The sequence below is a fragment of the Eumetopias jubatus genome, unplaced genomic scaffold, assembly GCF_037043125.1.
Source record: "Eumetopias jubatus isolate StellerSeaLion01/CBP00866 unplaced genomic scaffold, mEumJub1_p1.0 scaffold_17, whole genome shotgun sequence".
Taxonomy (NCBI): domain Eukaryota; kingdom Metazoa; phylum Chordata; class Mammalia; order Carnivora; family Otariidae; genus Eumetopias; species Eumetopias jubatus.
Window position 1 is genome coordinate 41773789 of NW_028274823.1, and position 18566 is coordinate 41792354.

General features: G+C 42.7%; 2 protein-coding genes across 14 annotated transcripts in view; one reads left to right on the forward strand and one right to left on the reverse strand.

Annotated features, from left to right (window-relative positions):
* LRRC18 (leucine rich repeat containing 18) overlaps positions 1 to 8511 on the forward strand; it is a 28164-nt gene extending 19653 nt beyond the window's left edge. For 4 of the 5 annotated variants that reach the window (XM_088020238.1, XM_088020237.1, XM_088020239.1 and 1 more), the window contains 2 exons: positions 167 to 1022; positions 8332 to 8511. In XM_088020238.1, the coding sequence (XP_087876364.1) occupies positions 259 to 1022; positions 8332 to 8356 (789 nt within the window). In that variant the 5' untranslated portion in view covers positions 167 to 258 and the 3' untranslated portion in view covers positions 8357 to 8511. Of the gene's footprint in view, positions 1 to 166; positions 1023 to 4668; positions 6153 to 8331 lie in introns of those variants that run through there. The other variant, XM_028098644.2, reaches the window with a different exon arrangement.
* WDFY4 (WDFY family member 4) overlaps positions 1 to 18566 on the reverse strand; it is a 295199-nt gene that overhangs the window by 64572 nt on the left and 212061 nt on the right. For 8 of the 9 annotated variants that reach the window (XM_028098639.2, XM_088020233.1, XM_088020234.1 and 5 more), the window contains exon 47: positions 17787 to 17849. In XM_028098639.2, the coding sequence (XP_027954440.1) occupies positions 17787 to 17849 (63 nt within the window). Of the gene's footprint in view, positions 1 to 12948; positions 13904 to 17786; positions 17850 to 18566 lie in introns of those variants that run through there. The other variant, XM_088020236.1, reaches the window with a different exon arrangement.

Sequence of the window (18566 nt, forward strand, 5' to 3'; positions counted from 1 at the left end):
GCTGAAGATCTTTGGCGAGGTGACTTCTGCTGATGCCCTAATGTCTGTCCAGGCATCTCTCTCCTTTAGCCACTAGCGAGTGAAGCATTACAACTCGGGGTGGGGGGGGGAGTCTAGTGCCCTCATGTCATCTCCTAACTAGACATATTTTCTCTTCTTGTCACAGTATATCTAGCAGTTTCTTGTGACTTTTCCCTCAAACTGATCACCAACCAATCAGAACAACACTCTTCAAACACACACCCTTACTAAAAGAACATGGCCAAGGGCAGGAAAGGCCCCAAGGGCAAGAAGATCACCCTCAATGTGGCCAAGAATTGTATCAAAATCACATTTGATGGGAGAAAACGCCTTGACTTGAGCAAGATGGGAATTACCAACTTCCCCAAATGTATCCTGAGACTGAATGATGTGGATGAGCTCGACCTTAGCCGGAATCTGATCAGAAAAATCCCTGAATCAATCTCCAAGTTCCAGAACCTGCGGTGGCTGGACCTGCACAGCAATTACATCGACAAGCTTCCTGAGTCCATCAGCCAGATGACTACTCTGCTCTACCTCAATGTCAGCAACAACAGGCTGACCACCAATGGGCTGCCTGTGGAGCTCAATCAGCTCAAGAATACCCGCACCTTGAACCTAGGCTTGAACCATCTGGACAGTGTGCCCACCACACTGGGGGCTCTGAAGGAGCTCCATGAGGTGGGGCTACATGACAACCTGCTGACCAGCATCCCTAAGAGCATCTCCAAGCTCCCCAAGCTCAAAAAGCTCAACACAAAGCGAAATCCCTTTCCCAAGGCAGAGGAGTCAGATACATTCATAGATACCATCAGGAGGCTGGACAACTTATATCTGGTAGAAGAGAAGGATCTGTGTTCGAATTGCCTGAAAAAATGCCGACAGGCCCGGGACAAGCTGAACAAAATCAAGACCATGACCACAACAGCACCGAGAAAGGCCATCTTTTCCAATCTGGTCTCACCTAACTCCATGGCCAAGGATTCCCAGGAAGACTGGAGGTGACCAGGGATCCTGACCCTGAGTCAGGAAGGGAAAAGGGAGGGAGAGAAGAAAGTAGGGAGTGGCATCTACAGGGAACTGTGGGATCCCTCCATTCTTGCAACAGCTCCTCCAGCCAAGCCCATAAAATACCTTTCCCTTCCTCCTTGGCTTGTGATTTTGTTGACCAAAGGCTTTTAGTTCTTTGCCTCTTCTCTCTTCTCTGCGTGCACATACCCACACATACAGGCACAATGAATCAGAAAAGGGCCATCCATCCCCTTTCTTCCCAGAATTCTCCTGCCTACAGCCCATGGCCAGGGCAGCCAACACTGCCGGCATGCTCTTAGTCACACTGTCACGCACTTCAGGACCGATTGCCAGCTCCCAAATGTGGAGTTGATTCTGCGGAAATGCTTTGATTCAGGGTTTTAGAGGTCAGGAATCTCAGAGCATGGATTGGTAGGAGGGCAAATGGACATTCAGTCTCGGGAAGGTGACAAAACTGAGCCACAGAGATGGGCAGATATTATCATTAAGTGTTGGCAGGTAATATCTTGGGCTGAAAGCAGTATTCTCTTGTCTGCACATGCACAATTTGTTCTGGGAGCTTTCTAGACTGAATATGCAAGCTCTTGACTGGCTGTAAATGAATGAGACTGCATTCCCATCTTATTATGTCCAATTCTTTTCCAGACTCTTGTGGGAGTAAGGAAAGAATGGGTGCAGGTATGGGTTGGTGCAGTCAATAAATAAATACCTTAGCGGGCACTGTGCTAGGTGCAGGGACTCTGTCTGGGGGGGTGGGGGGGGACTTGCCTTGTCCTGTGCAGACCAGTTGAAAGAAGACAGGACAGAATGTTATTGTCTGAGAAAGTTAGGAGATCAGGGCCAAGTGTATGCAGAGCTGGCCTGGCATAGAGAAAAGCCAAAGATTCTGGAGTTGGACAGATCTAGGTCCAGGACAGCTCTGCCTCTTTCTTTTCATTTCCCTGGACATCTTACTTAGCTTTGGTTCCCTCATCTGTAAAGTGGGAATAATACCAGACCCAACTGCAAGGGTTGTTGTGCATCTAAAGGAGATAGCACACAGAGTAAGTACTCAATAGAAGTCAGTTCTCTGTATGAACTAAAGCTTGGTACATCTCAAAGCTGAAATACTACTTTGGACAGTGTCCCTAGTCACACTAGATCTTTGGCAGAACTGACAGTGGTGGTGACAATTCTCATAGTAGCCGAGAACCTTCTCTGTACTGTTTACTCACACTCAATCATAACTTCATACTGCCTAAAAGGAAAGAATCAAGGAAGATATATTTAGGAAACTTTTTTTTTTCCTAATCAAGACTTTCCTATGTTGGTGGCAAGTTTTGTAGTGGTCAGTGGAAAAGCAGGGAAATCTGTTAATTCAGTGGGACTAGCTTGTTTCTTTTTCACATGAAAAAGCATAGCAGACAGCATACTTCTTCACTCCTCACTGCTTTCCTTTGTAATGCTTAGCTGTGACAACTCTTTCTCCAAAATCTCCGAAAATACGATTCAAAATTCCCTTTTCAGCTTTTCCCTTTATTAAATGTTTTCCATTATAAAAATAACAAAACCACAACATAGTTTTAAATATAACATCTTAAAGTATCCACAACTCTACAGTGTGAGCCAGCTATAATACTAACAGATTTCCTTACTGGTTACGTTTCTGTATGTATTTTTATATGCAGTTAAAATTACAGCATTTACCTCATTTTTATCCTGCTTTGAAATCTATGTTGTTACATGGTCTTAATAACCATAATTTAAAACATCTGCAAGCCAGTTGAACAAACACACATAAGTTACTATTGGGCATTCAAGTTGTTTCGTTTTTCACTAATAGAAATAATTTTGTGATGAAAGCCTATACGATGAAGACTTTAAAAACTATTTTGCATTATTTTCTTGGTGTAGCTTCATTATTGCAAATATGTTAAACAGTGTGTTTTTTATTTTTTATTTATTTTTTTATATGCAGGATGAGCCCAATGTGGTTTTTTAAAAAATTTTATTGTTATGTTAATCACTATACATTACATCATTAGTTTTTGATGTAGTGTTCCATGGCTCATTGTTTGCATATAACACCCAGTGCTCCATTCAGTACATGCCCTCTTTAATACCCATCACCAGGCTAACCCATCCGCCCACCCCCCTCCCCTCTAGAACCCTCAGTTTGTTTCTCAGAGTCCATCATCTCTCATGGTTCATCTCCCCCTCTGATTTCCCCCCCTTCATTTTTCCCTTCCTACTATCTTCTTCTTCTTTTTTTTTTTTAACATATAATGTATTATTTGTTTCAGAGGTACAGATCTGTGATTCAACAGTCTTGCACAATTCACAGCGCTCACCATAGCACATACCCTCCCCAATGTCCTTCACCCAGCCGCCCCATCCCACCCACCCCCCTCCACTCCAGCAACCCTGTTTGATTCCTGAAAACAGTGTGTTTTTTAAAATAATTTTTGATACATGCTATGAAATAGTTTACAACAAGATCACACATTTATGTATCTACAAGTAATATATTGGAGAATCTGTTTCACTGCATCCTGGTCAGCTTTGAGAGTATCATCCTTTACATTTTCCTCTTCATTTAATGTCTGAAGTGATTTACTAGAAGCCCTTCCCAAGATGAACGGAGCAGTTGTGTCTGTGAAGTACATGATGGGATGTCATGCCTTAGGCTCAGGAGCCACCACTAGTACATGGGCCCTTGAACATGTCCCTAAGGTAGCCATTTTGCTATTTTAGGTACTTCGTCTCTCACCAAGAAGTACAGAATCCATGCAGAGCATATGATCCAAACAGAGTGGTGGCCAGTTATTTGGATACTACCCATTTCCATTCCTCACCCCTGGAAACACTTTTTCTTTAGAATTAGTGTTCCCCTCTTAGTCACTCAAAGGATTGGCAGAGAACAGGAATTAAGAAAAAATGTCTCCCTGTGCTCCTAGGCAGGATCTTGTTCTGGACCATGAATTTGCCCCCTACTCCCTCTCCTGGTCTGTCACACCATACTTTTTCCATGGTGCTTTGTCCTCAACATCCTCCAGGCATTGATCCCGGATTCGCTGCCAACTGAGTGGTTGGTGTGCAAGATGACATTTATTTGCCATTTTTGGTCTAGGTGCTTTATAATGCTTTCATTCTCACAGCCATGTCTTAGGAAAGGGTTATAACTGTGTCTACCTTCACCGGGACTGATAAATAAATGGGCAGGGGGCTTTGATTTGCCACAGGAGATATTCATGTTAGACACCTTGTTAGTCAGGAAACCCTGGCAGTAGAATGAAGCAAAGAGTGGAGATAGAGATGAGTTAGGCATCGTCTTGCACATTTTCTTTCTTTTTTTCTCATCAAGGAAAAGGCTTGATGTTGACATTCCTTCATGCTCTAAAATACAGTCAGTTCTCTTTCCTGAAAATTGTATTAAGCCTAAAAACACTTGGTAGGAAAACCATGGGGTTTCGCTTTCCACAAACAGAACAAAAACCCTATTTAGGCTAACCCAGTCACTGCCCTCTCTGAAAGCCAGGCATGACCTAGGTGACCCCTCTGTGACCTCTGCCCTTGCTGTGTTTTGCCTCCATGACCTGGAGTAATTGCCTCAGTGTCTTGTGTCTCCATCCCCAGGATCCGTTCAACATCTCCCTAGAGTAGCTAACGGCAAAAACTTGAAGACTAATCAGCCAACAAGAATAAACCACTCTGAAGAAGAAAAGCCCTCGGTTAGGAGAAGAAAGAGAGTGGTAAGGGGAACATTCTGGAAGCCAGGCTCTCTGGTGCTGGCCAAGATACTGACTTGCTTCTTAAATTCACTCTGTCTCTCTTTGCTGTAGACCACCTGTGTGTGAAAATGACTTTGGGAAATATTTGGTGAATGTTTTTTACATATATAGAGGAAATGTTTAAGAAAATGATAGACATACGTCATAGAAAATTAAAGTTTTATAAGAAGACTTTAAGATTTAAAAGACTTACGGTTTTTATACTCAAACTGGTAAAGTCTCTATGCCAGTCCCCTTTGTTAAGTTATGTATGTATAATGCAATCCCTCAAGCAACTAAAATTTATACAAAAGATTCATACAAAGAAATATACTCAAAAATACTACAGATAAATCAAAGTAGAATTTTAACAAATCTTTCAGTAATGCACAGTTAGGCAAAAAGAAAAGAAAAGAAAAGAAAGCAGAGAAATGAACAACAGGGAAAAGTATAAACAGGGAAACAAAAAATAAAATGGCAGATATATATCCTAACATTTCAATAATTACATTAAATGTAAATAGTCTTCTTTATTTGTAATGGCCCCAAAATAGAAACAGCCAAATTTCTCTCAATGGGCAAATGATTAAACAAACTCTGGTATATCCGTATCGTGGAATACTATTCAGCAATAAAATGGAACATACTATTGATACATGCAATAATTTGGATGGATCTCAATAGCATTATTCTGAGTAAAGAAGGCCAACCTCCATGAGTCACATACTCTATGACTACATTTTTAGATCATTCTCCAAAGCACAAAATGATTGTGGTGAAAACCAGATCAGTGGTTGCCAGGCTTTAACACTGGTGAGAGGTGGTGGAAGGTGGGCAGGACCATAAAATGGTAGCACAAGAGATATCTCTGTGGTGCTAAAAACAACTGATTATGTTATAGTGGTGGTGGTGGTGGTGGTTATAGATTCTACCCATAGGATAAAATGACACAGAACTATGCACACATATTGTACCAATGTCAATTTCCCGGTTTTGAAATTGTACCATAGTTACATAAGACGTAACAACCATATGGGGGAAGTTAAGAGAAGGCTATATGGGGACTCTATGTATTATTTTTGCAACTTCCTGTGAATCTATAGTTATTTTAAAATAAAATTTTTTTAAACAACCTTGCAGCCTAGACGCAGCAAAAAACAGATCCTTGTACATCTTCCAAGTGCTAATTTATGAGTAAATATGACAAGCTGCAACCGTCCTGAAGAGCTAAGGCATTTCAGGAGAAAGAGCACATTAACCTCAGTTTGCCAGACTAATCTAAAATCATCCATTGTTGATTTTGTCCTTGAAGATGCTCTAAGAATAAAAAGAAAATGTATGGCTTCTTTACCCATGTTTCAGGTTTTCTGGTGGTGACTGGGCACAAGTAGCAAGTTGGGTGGGGGACCTTGAACCAGCGAGTCACTCTCTTCATAGTTCTGGGTTTTTACCCCAACACCTCCTGGCCCCATGGAAGCAATGTGACCAAGTGGAGCCGGAAGGACAGAGATGCCAGGCTAGGTGTAGACAGAGATGCTTAATTTCAGCTTCTACCTAGAAGTGGGTCTGAGGTCATGGCTAAGGGTATAGCAAAGAGGAGATGTGAGCCAAGAGAGATAAGAGTTACATGAACGGGGCCCGAAACCAAGGTCTATACATGATCCAGGTAGGGCTCGCTGCAGGTCACCAGACTCAGCTGCTCATGGCCAGTTGAGCCAACCATGTGAAACGTTCCTAAATGCTGGGGCAATGGTTATACCACCAGGTTGTTTAGTTCATCTCCGGTTCCAGCAACTCTGCTCTAGATGCCACGGTCTGGGTTGTGCAGTGTCTACAATTGCCTCCCCGCCCCCAGGGCTGTGCTTTCCCAAGAAGCACAAGGAGCACGTTTCTGCACGCAGTGATGAGGCTGAAGCTATCTTTATCAAAGTAATCGTGTACATTACAGATTCCTAGCCTCCCAGCTGGTCAACAGTGTTGATCCCTGGAAAGCAGGACTGAAGGAGCTGTCATAGGGAGAAGAGGTACTTGAATTTTAGCCTCCATGCTGCCAGCAGTGATGCCTCTGAGGGTGTGACTGATTGTCCTGAAAGACAATCATCTTATGGGAATTTATAACTTCTTATGGTTGGTTTTCTGAGCTCTTCGTCTTTCATTATTTTTCAAAGAGAATCTATAAAGGAAACTGTGACAACACTCAACTGTAAAACTCTGTGCCAAAAAATGCATTTCATTTTAAATGTTATATTTAAGTAAGCTATACAATTGAGAGAACATTTCAGAAACTACAAATACCCTGATATAGTCATGTCCCAAATATAAGCTCTGCTTCATACCTAACAGCCTACTCTAGCCCAGGGACACTTTGCCTTGATAACACAGCAAGGGAACATTTCAGAGATCACTATGGAAGGATGTCTCTGGCCCACTGAAAGGGGTGTGTGTGTGTGTGTTACTAGGTATTTATCCAAAGGATACAAACATAGTGATTTGAAGGGGCACATGCACCTCAATACTTATAGCAGCAATGTCCACAATAGCCAAAATATGGAAAGAGTCCAGATGTCCATCAACAGATGAATGGATAAAAAAAGATGTGGGATATATACACGATGGAATATTACTCAGCCATAACAGAGAATGAAATCTTGCCATTTGCAATGGCGTGGATGGAACCAGAGGGTATTATGCTAAGTGAAATAAGCCAGTCAGAGAAAGATAATTATATGTTTTCACTCATATGTGGAATTTAAGAAACAAAACAGATGAACATAGGGGAAGAGAATGAAAAATAAAATAAGATGAAAATTGAGAGGGAGGCAAACCATAAGAGGCTCTTAACTCTGGGAAACAAACTGAGGGTTGCTGGAGGGGAGGTGAGTGAAGGGGTGGGGTAACTGGGTGATGGACATTAAGGAGGGTACATGACGTAATGAGCACTGGGTGTTATATGCAACTGATGAATCACTAAACTCTACTTCTGAAATTAATAATACACTATACATTAACTAAATTGAATTTAAATTAAAAATTAAAAAAATAAAAGATGTGTGCTGTGTACAACAGAGATTTGCAAGAAGAACTAGATAGGCATCCAAGTTTTGTATTTCTCTGAATTTCTAAACTCTGGGCTCAGTATGAACTGAGAACATTGGGAAAAAATATAATGCTGGCATCCCAAAGAAATGTCTTCACAGAAATAAATCCAAATGGTAAGGCCTGACTTTTTCAGAGCATCAGTATAGAAGATTATATTTGACAGTGCTGTTTTTTCTTACCTTGTAAAAAGGGAACTTCCTTCTTTGGTACCCACTACCCTTTGGACAAGGACAAATTTGATATTCAGTGCCAAGAGAAAGTATTTTCCAGGAAAAAAAAAAAGTTCACAAAACCCCCTCTGCCTTGTTTTCTGTCACTGGAAAATTATATAACCCAGAAAAATTGTATTTTTTTTTTCTTAGTTTCAGGACAATGAGGTAGCTAGATCACTCCAGGTACCTGATCACATCTATTTTTTTCTCCTTTAAAGGAATTTTGGGGTCATTTTAAAATGATTGTTGTACCACCCCGACATCTAATAGTAAAACTTACGAGTCTCAGAGACAAAGAGAAAATCCTGAAAGCAGCTCGGGAGAAGAGATATGTAACCTACAATGGTAGAAATATTAGATTGGCAACAGACCTATCCACAGAGACCTGGCAGGCCAGAAAGGACTGGCAAGATATCTTCAGAGCACTAAACGAGAAAAATATGCAGCCAAGAATACTATATCCAGCTAGGCTGTCATTGAAAATAGAAGGAGAGATAAAAAGCTTCCAGAACAAACAAAAACTAAAGGAATTTGCAAACATGAAACCAGCCCTCCAAGAAATATTGAAAGGGGTCCTCTAAGCAAAGAGAGAGCCTAAAAGCAGCAAAGATCAGAAAGGAACACAGACAACATACAGTAACAGTCACCTTACAGGCAATATAATGGCACTAAATTCATACCTTTCAATAGTTACCCTGAATGTAAATGGGCTCAATGCCCCAATCAAAAGACACAGGCTATCAGATTGGATTAAAAAACAAGACCCATCGATATGCTGTCTGCAAGAGACTCATTTTAGACCCAAAGACACCCCCAGATTGAAAGTGAGGGGGTGGAAAACCATTTACCATGCTAATGGACACCAAAAGAAAGCTGGGGTGGCAATCCTTATATCAGACAAACTAGATTTTAAAACAAAGACTGTAATAAGAGATGAGGAAGGACACTATATCCTACTTCAGGGGTCTATCCAACAAGAAGATCTAACAATTGTAAATATCTATGCCCCGAACATGGGAGCAGCCAATTATATAAGGCAATTAATAACAAAAGCAAAGAAACACATTGACAACAATACAATAATAGTGGGGGACTTTAACACCCCCTGACTGAAATGGACAGATCCTCTAAGCAAAAGATCAACAAGGAAATAAAGACTTTAAATGACACACTGGACCAAATGGACTTCACAGACATATTCAGAACATTCCATCCCAAAGCAACAGAATACACATTCTTCTCTAGTGCCCATGGAACATTCTCCAGAATTGATCACATCCTAGGTCACAAATCAGGTCTCAACTGGTACCAAAAGATTGGGATCATTCCCTGCATATTTTCAGACCACAATGCTTTGAAACTAGAACTCAATCACAAGAGGAAAGTCGGAAAGAACTCAAATACATGGAGGCTAAAGAGCATCGTACTAAAGAATGAATGGGTCAACCAGGAAATTAAAGAAGAATTAAAAAAATTCATGGAAACCAATGAAAATGAAAACACAACTGTCCAAAATCTTTGGGATACAGCAAAGGCAGTCCTGAGAGGAAAGTATATAGCAATACAAGCCTTTCTCAAGAAACAAGAAAGATCTCAAATACACAATCTAACCCTACACCTAAAGGAGCTGGAGAAAGAACAGGAAATAAAGCCTAAACCCAGCAGGAGAAGAGAAATAATAAAGATCAGAGCAGAAATCAATGAAATAGAAACCAAAAGAACAGTAGAACAGATCCATGAAACTAGGAGCTGGTTCTTTGAAAGAATTAACAAGATTGATAAACCCCTGGCCAGACTGATCAAAAAGAAAAGAGAAATGACCCAAATCAACAAAATCATGAATGAAAAAGGAGAGATCACAACCAACACCAAAGAAATACAAACAATTATAAGAACATATTATGAGCAACTCTATGCCAGCAAATGAGATAACCTGGAAGAAATGGGTGCATTCCTAGAGATGTATCAACTACCAAAACTGAACCAGGAAGAAATAGAAAACCTGAACAGACCTATAACCACTAAGGAAATTGAAGCAGTCATCAAAAATCTCCCAAGAAACAAAAGCCCAGGGCCAGATGGCTTCCCAGGGGAATTCTATCAGACATTTCAAGAAGAATTAATACCTATTCTCCTGAAACTGTTCCAAAAAATAGAAATGGAAGGAAAACTTCCAAATTCATTTTATGAGGCCACCATTACCTTGATCCCAAAACCAGACAAAGATCTCATCAAAAAGGAGAATTACAGGCCAATATCCTTGATGAACATGGATGCAAAAATTCTCACCAAAATACTAGCCAATAGGATCCAACAGTACATTAAAAGGATTATTCACCACAACCAAGTGGGATTTATCCCTGGGCTGCAAGGCTGGTTCAACATCCGCAAATCAATCAACGTGATACAATACATTAACAAAAGAAAGAACAAGAATCCTATGATCCTCTCAATAGATGCAGAAAAAGCATTTGACAAAGTACAGCATCCTTTCTTGATCAAAACTCTTCAGAGTATAGGGACGGAGGGTACATACCTCAATATCATAAACGCCATCTACGAAAAACCTACAGCGAATATCATTCTCAATGGGGAAAAGCTGAGAGCTTTTCCCCTAAGGTCAGGAACGCAGCAGGGATGTCCACTCTCACCACTGCTATTCAACATAGTATTAGAAGTCCTAGCCACAGCAATCAGACAACAAAAAGAAATCAAAGGCATCCAAATCGGCAAAGAGGAAGTCAAACTCTCACTCTTTGCAGATGATATGATACTTTATGTGGAAAACCCAAAAGACTCCACCCCAAAACTGCTAGAACTCATACCAGTCAAGTAGCAGGCTATAAAATCAATGCACAGAAATCAGTGGCATTCCTATACACCAACAACAAGACAGAAGAGAGACAAATCAAGGAGTCGATCCCATTCACAATTGCACCCAAAACCATAAGATACCTAGGAATAAATTTAACCAAAGAGGCAAAGGATCTGTACTCAGAAAACTATAAAATACTCAGGAAAGAAATTGAAGAAGGCACAAAGAAATGGAAAAACGTTCCATGCTCATGGATTGGAAGAACCAACATTGTGAAGATGTCAATGCTACCTAGAGCAATCTACACATTCAATGCAATCCCCATCAAAATACCATCCACTTTTTTCAAAGAAATGGAACAAATAATCCTAAAATTTGTATGGAACCAGAAGAGACCCTGAATAGCCAGAGGAATCTTGAAAAAGAAAAGCAAAGCTGGCGGCATCACAATTCCGGACTTCCAGCTCTATTACAAAGCTGTCATCATCAAGACCGTATGGTACTGGCACAAAAACAGACACATAGATCAATGGAACAGAATCGAGAGCCCAGAAATGGACCCTCAACTCTATGGTCAACTCATCTTTGACAAAGCAGGAAAGAATGTCCAGTGGAAAAAAGACAGTCTCTTCAACAAATGCTGTTGGGAAAATTGGACAGCCACATGCAGAAGAATGAAACTGGACCATTTCCTTACACCACACACAAAAATAGACTCCAAATGGTTGAAAGACCTAAACGTGAGACAGGAGTCCATCCAAATCCTAAAGGAGAACACAGGTAGCAACCTCTTCGACCTCAGCCGCAGCAACTTCTTCCTAGAAACATCGCCAAAGGCACGGGAAGCCAGGGCAAAAATGAACTATTGGGATTTCATCAAGATAAAAAGCTTTTGCACAGCAAAAGAAACAGTCCACAAAACCAAAAGACAACCGACAGAATGGGAGAAAATATTTGCAAATGACATATCAGATAAAGGGCTAGTATCCAAAATCTATAAAGAACTTATCAAACTCAACACCCAAAGAACAAATAATCCAATCAAGAAATGGGCAGAGGACATGAACAGACATTTTTCCAAAGAAGACATCCAAATGGCCAACAGGCACATGAAAAAGTGCTCAACATCGCTCGGCATCAGGGAAATCCAAATCAAAACCTCCATGAGATACCACCTCACACCCGTCAGAATGGCTAAAATTAACAAGTCAGGGAATGACAGATGTTGGCGGGGATGTGGAGAAAGGGGAACCCTCCTACACTGTTGGTGGGAATGCAAGCTGGTGCAACCCCTCTGGAAAACAGTATGGAGGTTCCTCAAACAGTTGAAATTAGAGCTACCATTCGATCCAGCAATTGCACTATTGGGTATTTACCCCAAAGATACAAATGTAGGGACCTGAAGGGGTACGTGCACCCCAATGTTTATAGCAGCAATGTCAACAATAGCCAAACTGTGGAAAGAGCCAAGATGTCCATCGACAGATGAATGGATAAAGAAGAAGTGGTATATATACACAATGGAATATTATGCAGCCGTCAAAAGGAATGAGATCTTGCCATTTGCAACGACGTGGATGGAACTGGAGGGTGTTATGCTGAGTGAAATAAGTCAATCAGAGAAAGACATGGATCATATGACCTCACTGATACGAGGAATTCTTAATCTCAGGAACAAACGGAGGGTTGCTGGAGTGGTCGGGGGTGGGAGGGATGGGGTGGCTGGGTGATAGACATTGGGAAAGATATGTGCTACGGTGAGCGCTGTGAATTGTGTAAGACTGTTGAATCACAGATCTGTACTTCTGAAACAAATAACGCAACATATTTTAAGAAAAAAGAAAAAGAAGAAGACAGCAGGAGAGGAAGAATGAAGGGGAGTAAGTCAGAGGGGGAGATGAACCAGGAGAGATGATGGACTCTGAAAAACAAACTGAGGTTTCTAGAGGGGAGGAGGGTAGGGGGATGGGTTAGCCTGGTGATGGGTATTAAAGAGGGCACGTTCTGCATGGAGCACTGGGTGTTATGAACAAACAATGAATCATGGAACACTACACCAAAACAAATTGTGTAATATATGGTGATTAACATAACAATAAAAAAACGAAAAAAAAAAAAACGATCGTTGTACCTGCATTTAATTTCGTAGCAGTTTGCAACCCTTGGTGGAGGGTACAGAGAACTGTGAGTATAAGGATGTGTTTATTCACACGGACATTCTCACCAGCTGGCCTTCCCTGTCACTTCAGCCATTCTTTCTATTCCTCCGACTAGTCCTCCTCAGATCTCAGCAGAGCCTGCCTGTGGAGCTTTCTGGCTGCCAGACACTTAGCCGGCGAAGTGTCTAGCTGGCTTTCTGTGAGAAGCCCCTGGAGGCTTGCACAATCTTGTACACCATGAATATCTGATGATGCCACCATGCTTTCATCAGAATGTTCCAGTCTTGTACCACGGGGAGACACGGATGGATTACAGATCTCAGGTTCATCCAGGCTTTTGCAAGTACTTCCCACTTCGGATCCAGACCCACAGAACCTTCCTGGAATTCAGTTATGGAGACGGCCATTGTCTCCATGGGAATTCTAGGCAAAACTCTGGTACCCAAAAGCTCAGGTTTCCAGTATGTAGGGAATGGCCTGTAGAGGGGCCAGATCAGTTCTCAAAAGCTGGGAGCTGAAGATACAAAAACCTATAGCACAGGCCAAGACTCGGGCTAGTTTAAAACTCTCAGAACAAACTGCACACTTCTATCAGAGATGAGAAGCTCATGTTTCCTAGAATGTCCGAAAAGAAGAGGGGTATTTTTCAAGACTCATTGTGTGGATTGGACATTTCCCTTAGTTATCCAAATGGAAAATAATCAAGTTTGCTCAAGGCATGGGGCAATGGCCAGCCAACCCTCTGAAGGCTGGGGACCACTGTTGCCTTCCCTCTCTGAAACTCCCGAAGGTCCAGTGTGGCTGGTGGGAGAAGAGCTAGAGAGAAAGATGCACAAGGTCTGAGAGCACAGACAGCCACCTGTTTTTAATCAATTGTTCCATATACACGCCTACAAATACAGCATTATTACTAAAACTAAGCGAAGATACAGTATTTATTGAGCCACTACTATGAGCCCAAATCGGTTTGATCTCAAAGCCCAGTGCTGGCTGTTGCAACACAGTCTCACCAGGTCCCTGGCTGTTTGGGTGGTCCCAGAGTCTAGGACCAGTCCTCCCACTGGGGCTTCCCCATTTCATCAAAGCTCACCTTCCACAAGCTTAGATAAGCCTTTCTGTGGTGCATTATGCATTATTCCCAATTGACTCCAGAACTTTCCCATTTTATATATCCCAAGGCCCTCCATGCTTGGAGATATGCTGGGGCTGTGCCAGCAGGCGCAGAATGACCATGAAGATTCTGCTCCTATGGGCCCAGGGAGCCATCAGGGAAAAAATAAACAAAATGGAAATAAAATTAGCACAGTGCCCAGTCGTCCCACAGGTGCAAGGTGGTACACAGGTTGGTGTCTAGGGTCATCCCTATAAGGGAGTGAGGAGTAATTTCCACACCTGTGACTCATCCCCGGGCCAAGAATTCTCCTGACACTTGGTGGCCATTTTTGTACACATCCCCAACTTAGTGGCTGTAGCCACGGTTTATCTCCTCTTATGTATTCTTCCCTCTGCTTCTCCTTTGTCTGCTTCTCCTCCATCTGGGGCAGAAATTTAGAAGAGAAGCTTACCTGTGCAGACATAAGTATGTATGGTCAGGGCAAGGCGTCTCTAAGACTCTCAGAGCAACAGTATAGGAATGGACAGAGTGAGGTTCACAGCTGTGGGACAGACGGGTGCCCACTGAGTGATATCACAGGCATCGTTTATAAGAAAGAGGGTGATCTTTAGAGACAAATGGGGTTCAGCGAAGTGGTGTGTCAAAGTTGATGCAAAGAGAGAAAAATTCCAGAAGGAGAGAAAATGAGTGTCCAGCTCATGAGTGCTGTGGTGCCTGGGGAAGCTCTCCACATGGAGCAAGGGGATGGCCATCTGCTTTTGCTGGTCCCTCAGTATTCACCCTTCTTGTGATAATAGAGCCTTGATGATCTTAGGGAACCATAGCCCTGTCAGTCTGGTCTATGTTGTTGGTGGGACTGATCCTACTTCCAGAAGGTGGGTGGGCACAGGACACTGATCTGGCCTATGAAAACACTTGATTAGTTCTGGGATGGGCACTAACCTAACTTCAGCAAATGAATATCATTTTTGGGATTTTTGCTAAAATTAATGGGACAGAGCATTCCTCATGTGGTGGAATTCCTAAGTTATTGACTGGAGCTACTGGGGACATTGATGGCATTGTGCTTGGACAGCCTGCCAAGTACAGAGTCAACTCAAAGGAAATCCTCACTATGGGGTGCACACCTACAGTGTGCTGGGACTTATTGAGCCCAGAGATCCAGCCATGCTTGGAGCCAGACCTCTGTTGGTCTTCAGGTATATGAGGTGATGGATCTGCTTTTTGGCTTTGTTTAGTTTGAAGTGGCTTTACACGCCTGCAGTGAAATGTTGCAGAGAAATCCAAGTGGGGACATTAAACTTTACATGAAACATAACATGAGATCACCAGGGCTGATACGCACAACTGGGACTGTACCATTGTTGAACTACTGAAATATGCCCATTCTGGTTCGAAAACAGTTACCCCTCTTCTAGTGGCCCAGTGCTGCCTGGGCCTCCTGGGCCATCCCCTGTTATGCCCTGGACTTTCCCACAGTCTACAAACTAAAGGGTTATTGTCTGGCACAACAGGAAGCTTCTGCTGGCAGCTACTCCAACTGATCTTTTGAAGGTCATCAATAACCCCCCTGTTGCAAAATTCAATGGTCATTTCTTAGTTTTTCTCTTGCTTGGCCTACCAATAACATTAGATCACCAACACAGTTGACTACTGCCTCCTTGAACACTTTACTTGGCTTAAAGGACATCTTCCACACCTGCAGTCCCTCCTATCTTCCTGGCTACAAGTTCTCCATTTCTTTGGCTGGCTCCTCTCCATAGATTAACTTCTAAAGGTTGGCATAGCGCAAGGCACAATCCTCAGACCGCTTTTCCATGTGGACTCATTCTCTTGGTGATCTTAACCAGGCTCAAGGCTTTAAATACTATTCCAAGTTTCCATCTCACCTGGACTTTTCCCTTAAACTCTAAATTTATATACCCACTGGCCTACATGACACCTCCACCTTGATGTCTGGCAGGCATCTCAAAATTAACATGTCCCAAACTGAGCTCCTGTGTTCCACCATACCCCGAAGTAGTTTTTCCTGCAGTCTTCCCAATCCATTTTCCAATTGCTCAAGCCTAAATCCTTAGTCTTATCTTTAAGTCCTCTCTCTCTCTCTCTCTCTCTCACTCACGCACACACACACCACACCACACTTGATTTATCAACAAATCACAGCAGACATGGCTTCAAAACGTGTCCATAAAGAGAGCACTTCATACCATCTTTGTGCCCCCCCACCTCGATCCAAGCCGTCAGCCAAATCTCAGCTGCATTACTGCCAAAGCCTCCTAACTGGTTTCCCACTTCTGTCTTTGACCTACTGTGCTTATTCTTGACACAGAAGCCAGAGTGATTCTTTTAAAATATAAGTTAGGTCACAGCATTCCTCCAATACCGCCCACTTATTCAGAGTAAAAGCCAACGCCATTACCAGAAGCCCCGGAGGCTCGCATGAACTAGCCCCTGCTACCTCTCTCCCCTCTCTTCCCTGCACTCCAAGCACTCTGGCTTCAGCTGAGCCCACTGTGCTCCCCCTCTCCCCCCATGGCCTTTGGTTTGCTCTTCCCTTGGCCTGAAACGCTCCTTCCCTGTTACTCACATAGCTCCTTTCCCCACTTTGTTCATAGCTGAATCTAGATACTGCTTTCTTGGTGAGGGCTTCCCTTACCCACCCTAAGATTTCAATTCCTGCCTCTACCTACTTTGTTTTTTATACTTATACTTATTATCTAATATGCTTTGTATTTCACTCATTGAAATTGCTTCCTTCTACTTTCCTCAAGAAAATGTAAACTCAATAAGGACAGGGAAGATGTTGGGTGCTTTGCTTATTGCTCTGTCAAGCAGCAACCACCACATGTAACAAGCTACCGATAAATTATTGTGAATGACTTGGCAGTACCTGTTCCACAGTCATTATAAATACATATATTTTTATTATAAATACTTTGAATCTGCTGGGGACATCCCTCTCGACATAAACTCCTAGAGAAAAACCAGCAACCATTTCTTCTTCTCATTTCATTCTTAATTGAAATAAAAGCACTTACCAATCCTGAATGAGCCTTCCAGAGAACTGGGTACTTGTAAAGGGAGTGGAAGGAGGCTGTTAAGTATTTCATTCCCTGGCAAGGTACTCCATATCCCAGCTTCATAAGTTAATATCTGACTCACATTCCACCCTATGCTAACTGAGCTTCTCAGCTTTCGGAGAGTCCCCTGTAGGAAGGACAGAGCTGGGATTGCTCACAGCCCCCACATGGGGGGTCTGACACCAAGGCTGGGCCTGCATTGATACCACACCAGGCAACCTGCCCCGCCCACCATGGGCAGAGGGCTGATTCTTGCGTTTTGGTCTGAAAAAGCCACAGAGCTCATGGCATTTCAAGTCCCTTTGTAGAGGTTTAATTGGCAGAAGAAACCCCAGGAGGAGGACAAGAGTATGAGGATGGGCGAGAGCAAAATGAAGGGGAAGGTAGATAGATGTGCTCTTTGCATAAGTTCTCGACCATAGGATCAAACAAATGAAAACAATCAAAGCAAGGCCAATACCATGTCCAGAGAGCATGGCTTGACACCTGCCTGGGCCATTACCTTAGATTGAGGGGGTCCTCTGTGATGCCTTTCCCCTTCAAGCTGGGTTGGAAAGAGCAGAAGCTAAACAAAAAAGGAAATAATCATTCCAGCAGAGTCAAGACTCTTCCACCACCAGGGAGACATTTTTGGTGCCAGTCAAGAGGTAGGGTACATACTTGCCCCTCCCGCACCCCATCCTGTCCCCCAGATCATGAACACCAGACCCGGGTATACCTCTGCGACACACCCTCAGCACCCCCTGGCATTATACACTCTAGCCTTAATAAAAATGACAATAATAAAACAATCATTACAATAAAAATGATGCATGTTGGCAGGATGGGCCAGGCACTTGACAATTCCATTGCCAATTTCAGCAACCACTGAAAATGCCATTTAATTTAAGGCTCCTTGAAGCAGGGTTGGGTATGGTTAAACCAACATTCACTGCCGGAGCTATGGATATATAAAACTTCTAGATTAACTGTGAAAAACTGTGTTTAACACACAGAAATCACAGGAGAAATGGATGTGAGGTTCCACATTGCCTGTCTACTTCTTTGGTTTGGTTTAAAATGGAACTTGAAGAGATCCTTAGGAGACCATATAACAGCCCTCCTTGGAAGAGCCCACAGACAATGGAAATGTGCCCAGAGCTGGTGCAACAACCTCTCTGCAGGAGTCGTTTTCTCCACGCTGGCTCTGCCCTTTGGATCTGGCAGCTGGCCGTGGTGCCAGTTACTGGCCAGGGCCAACAGGAAGGCAAGGCTAGAACCTCTGAGCTCAAAATGGGGGAGT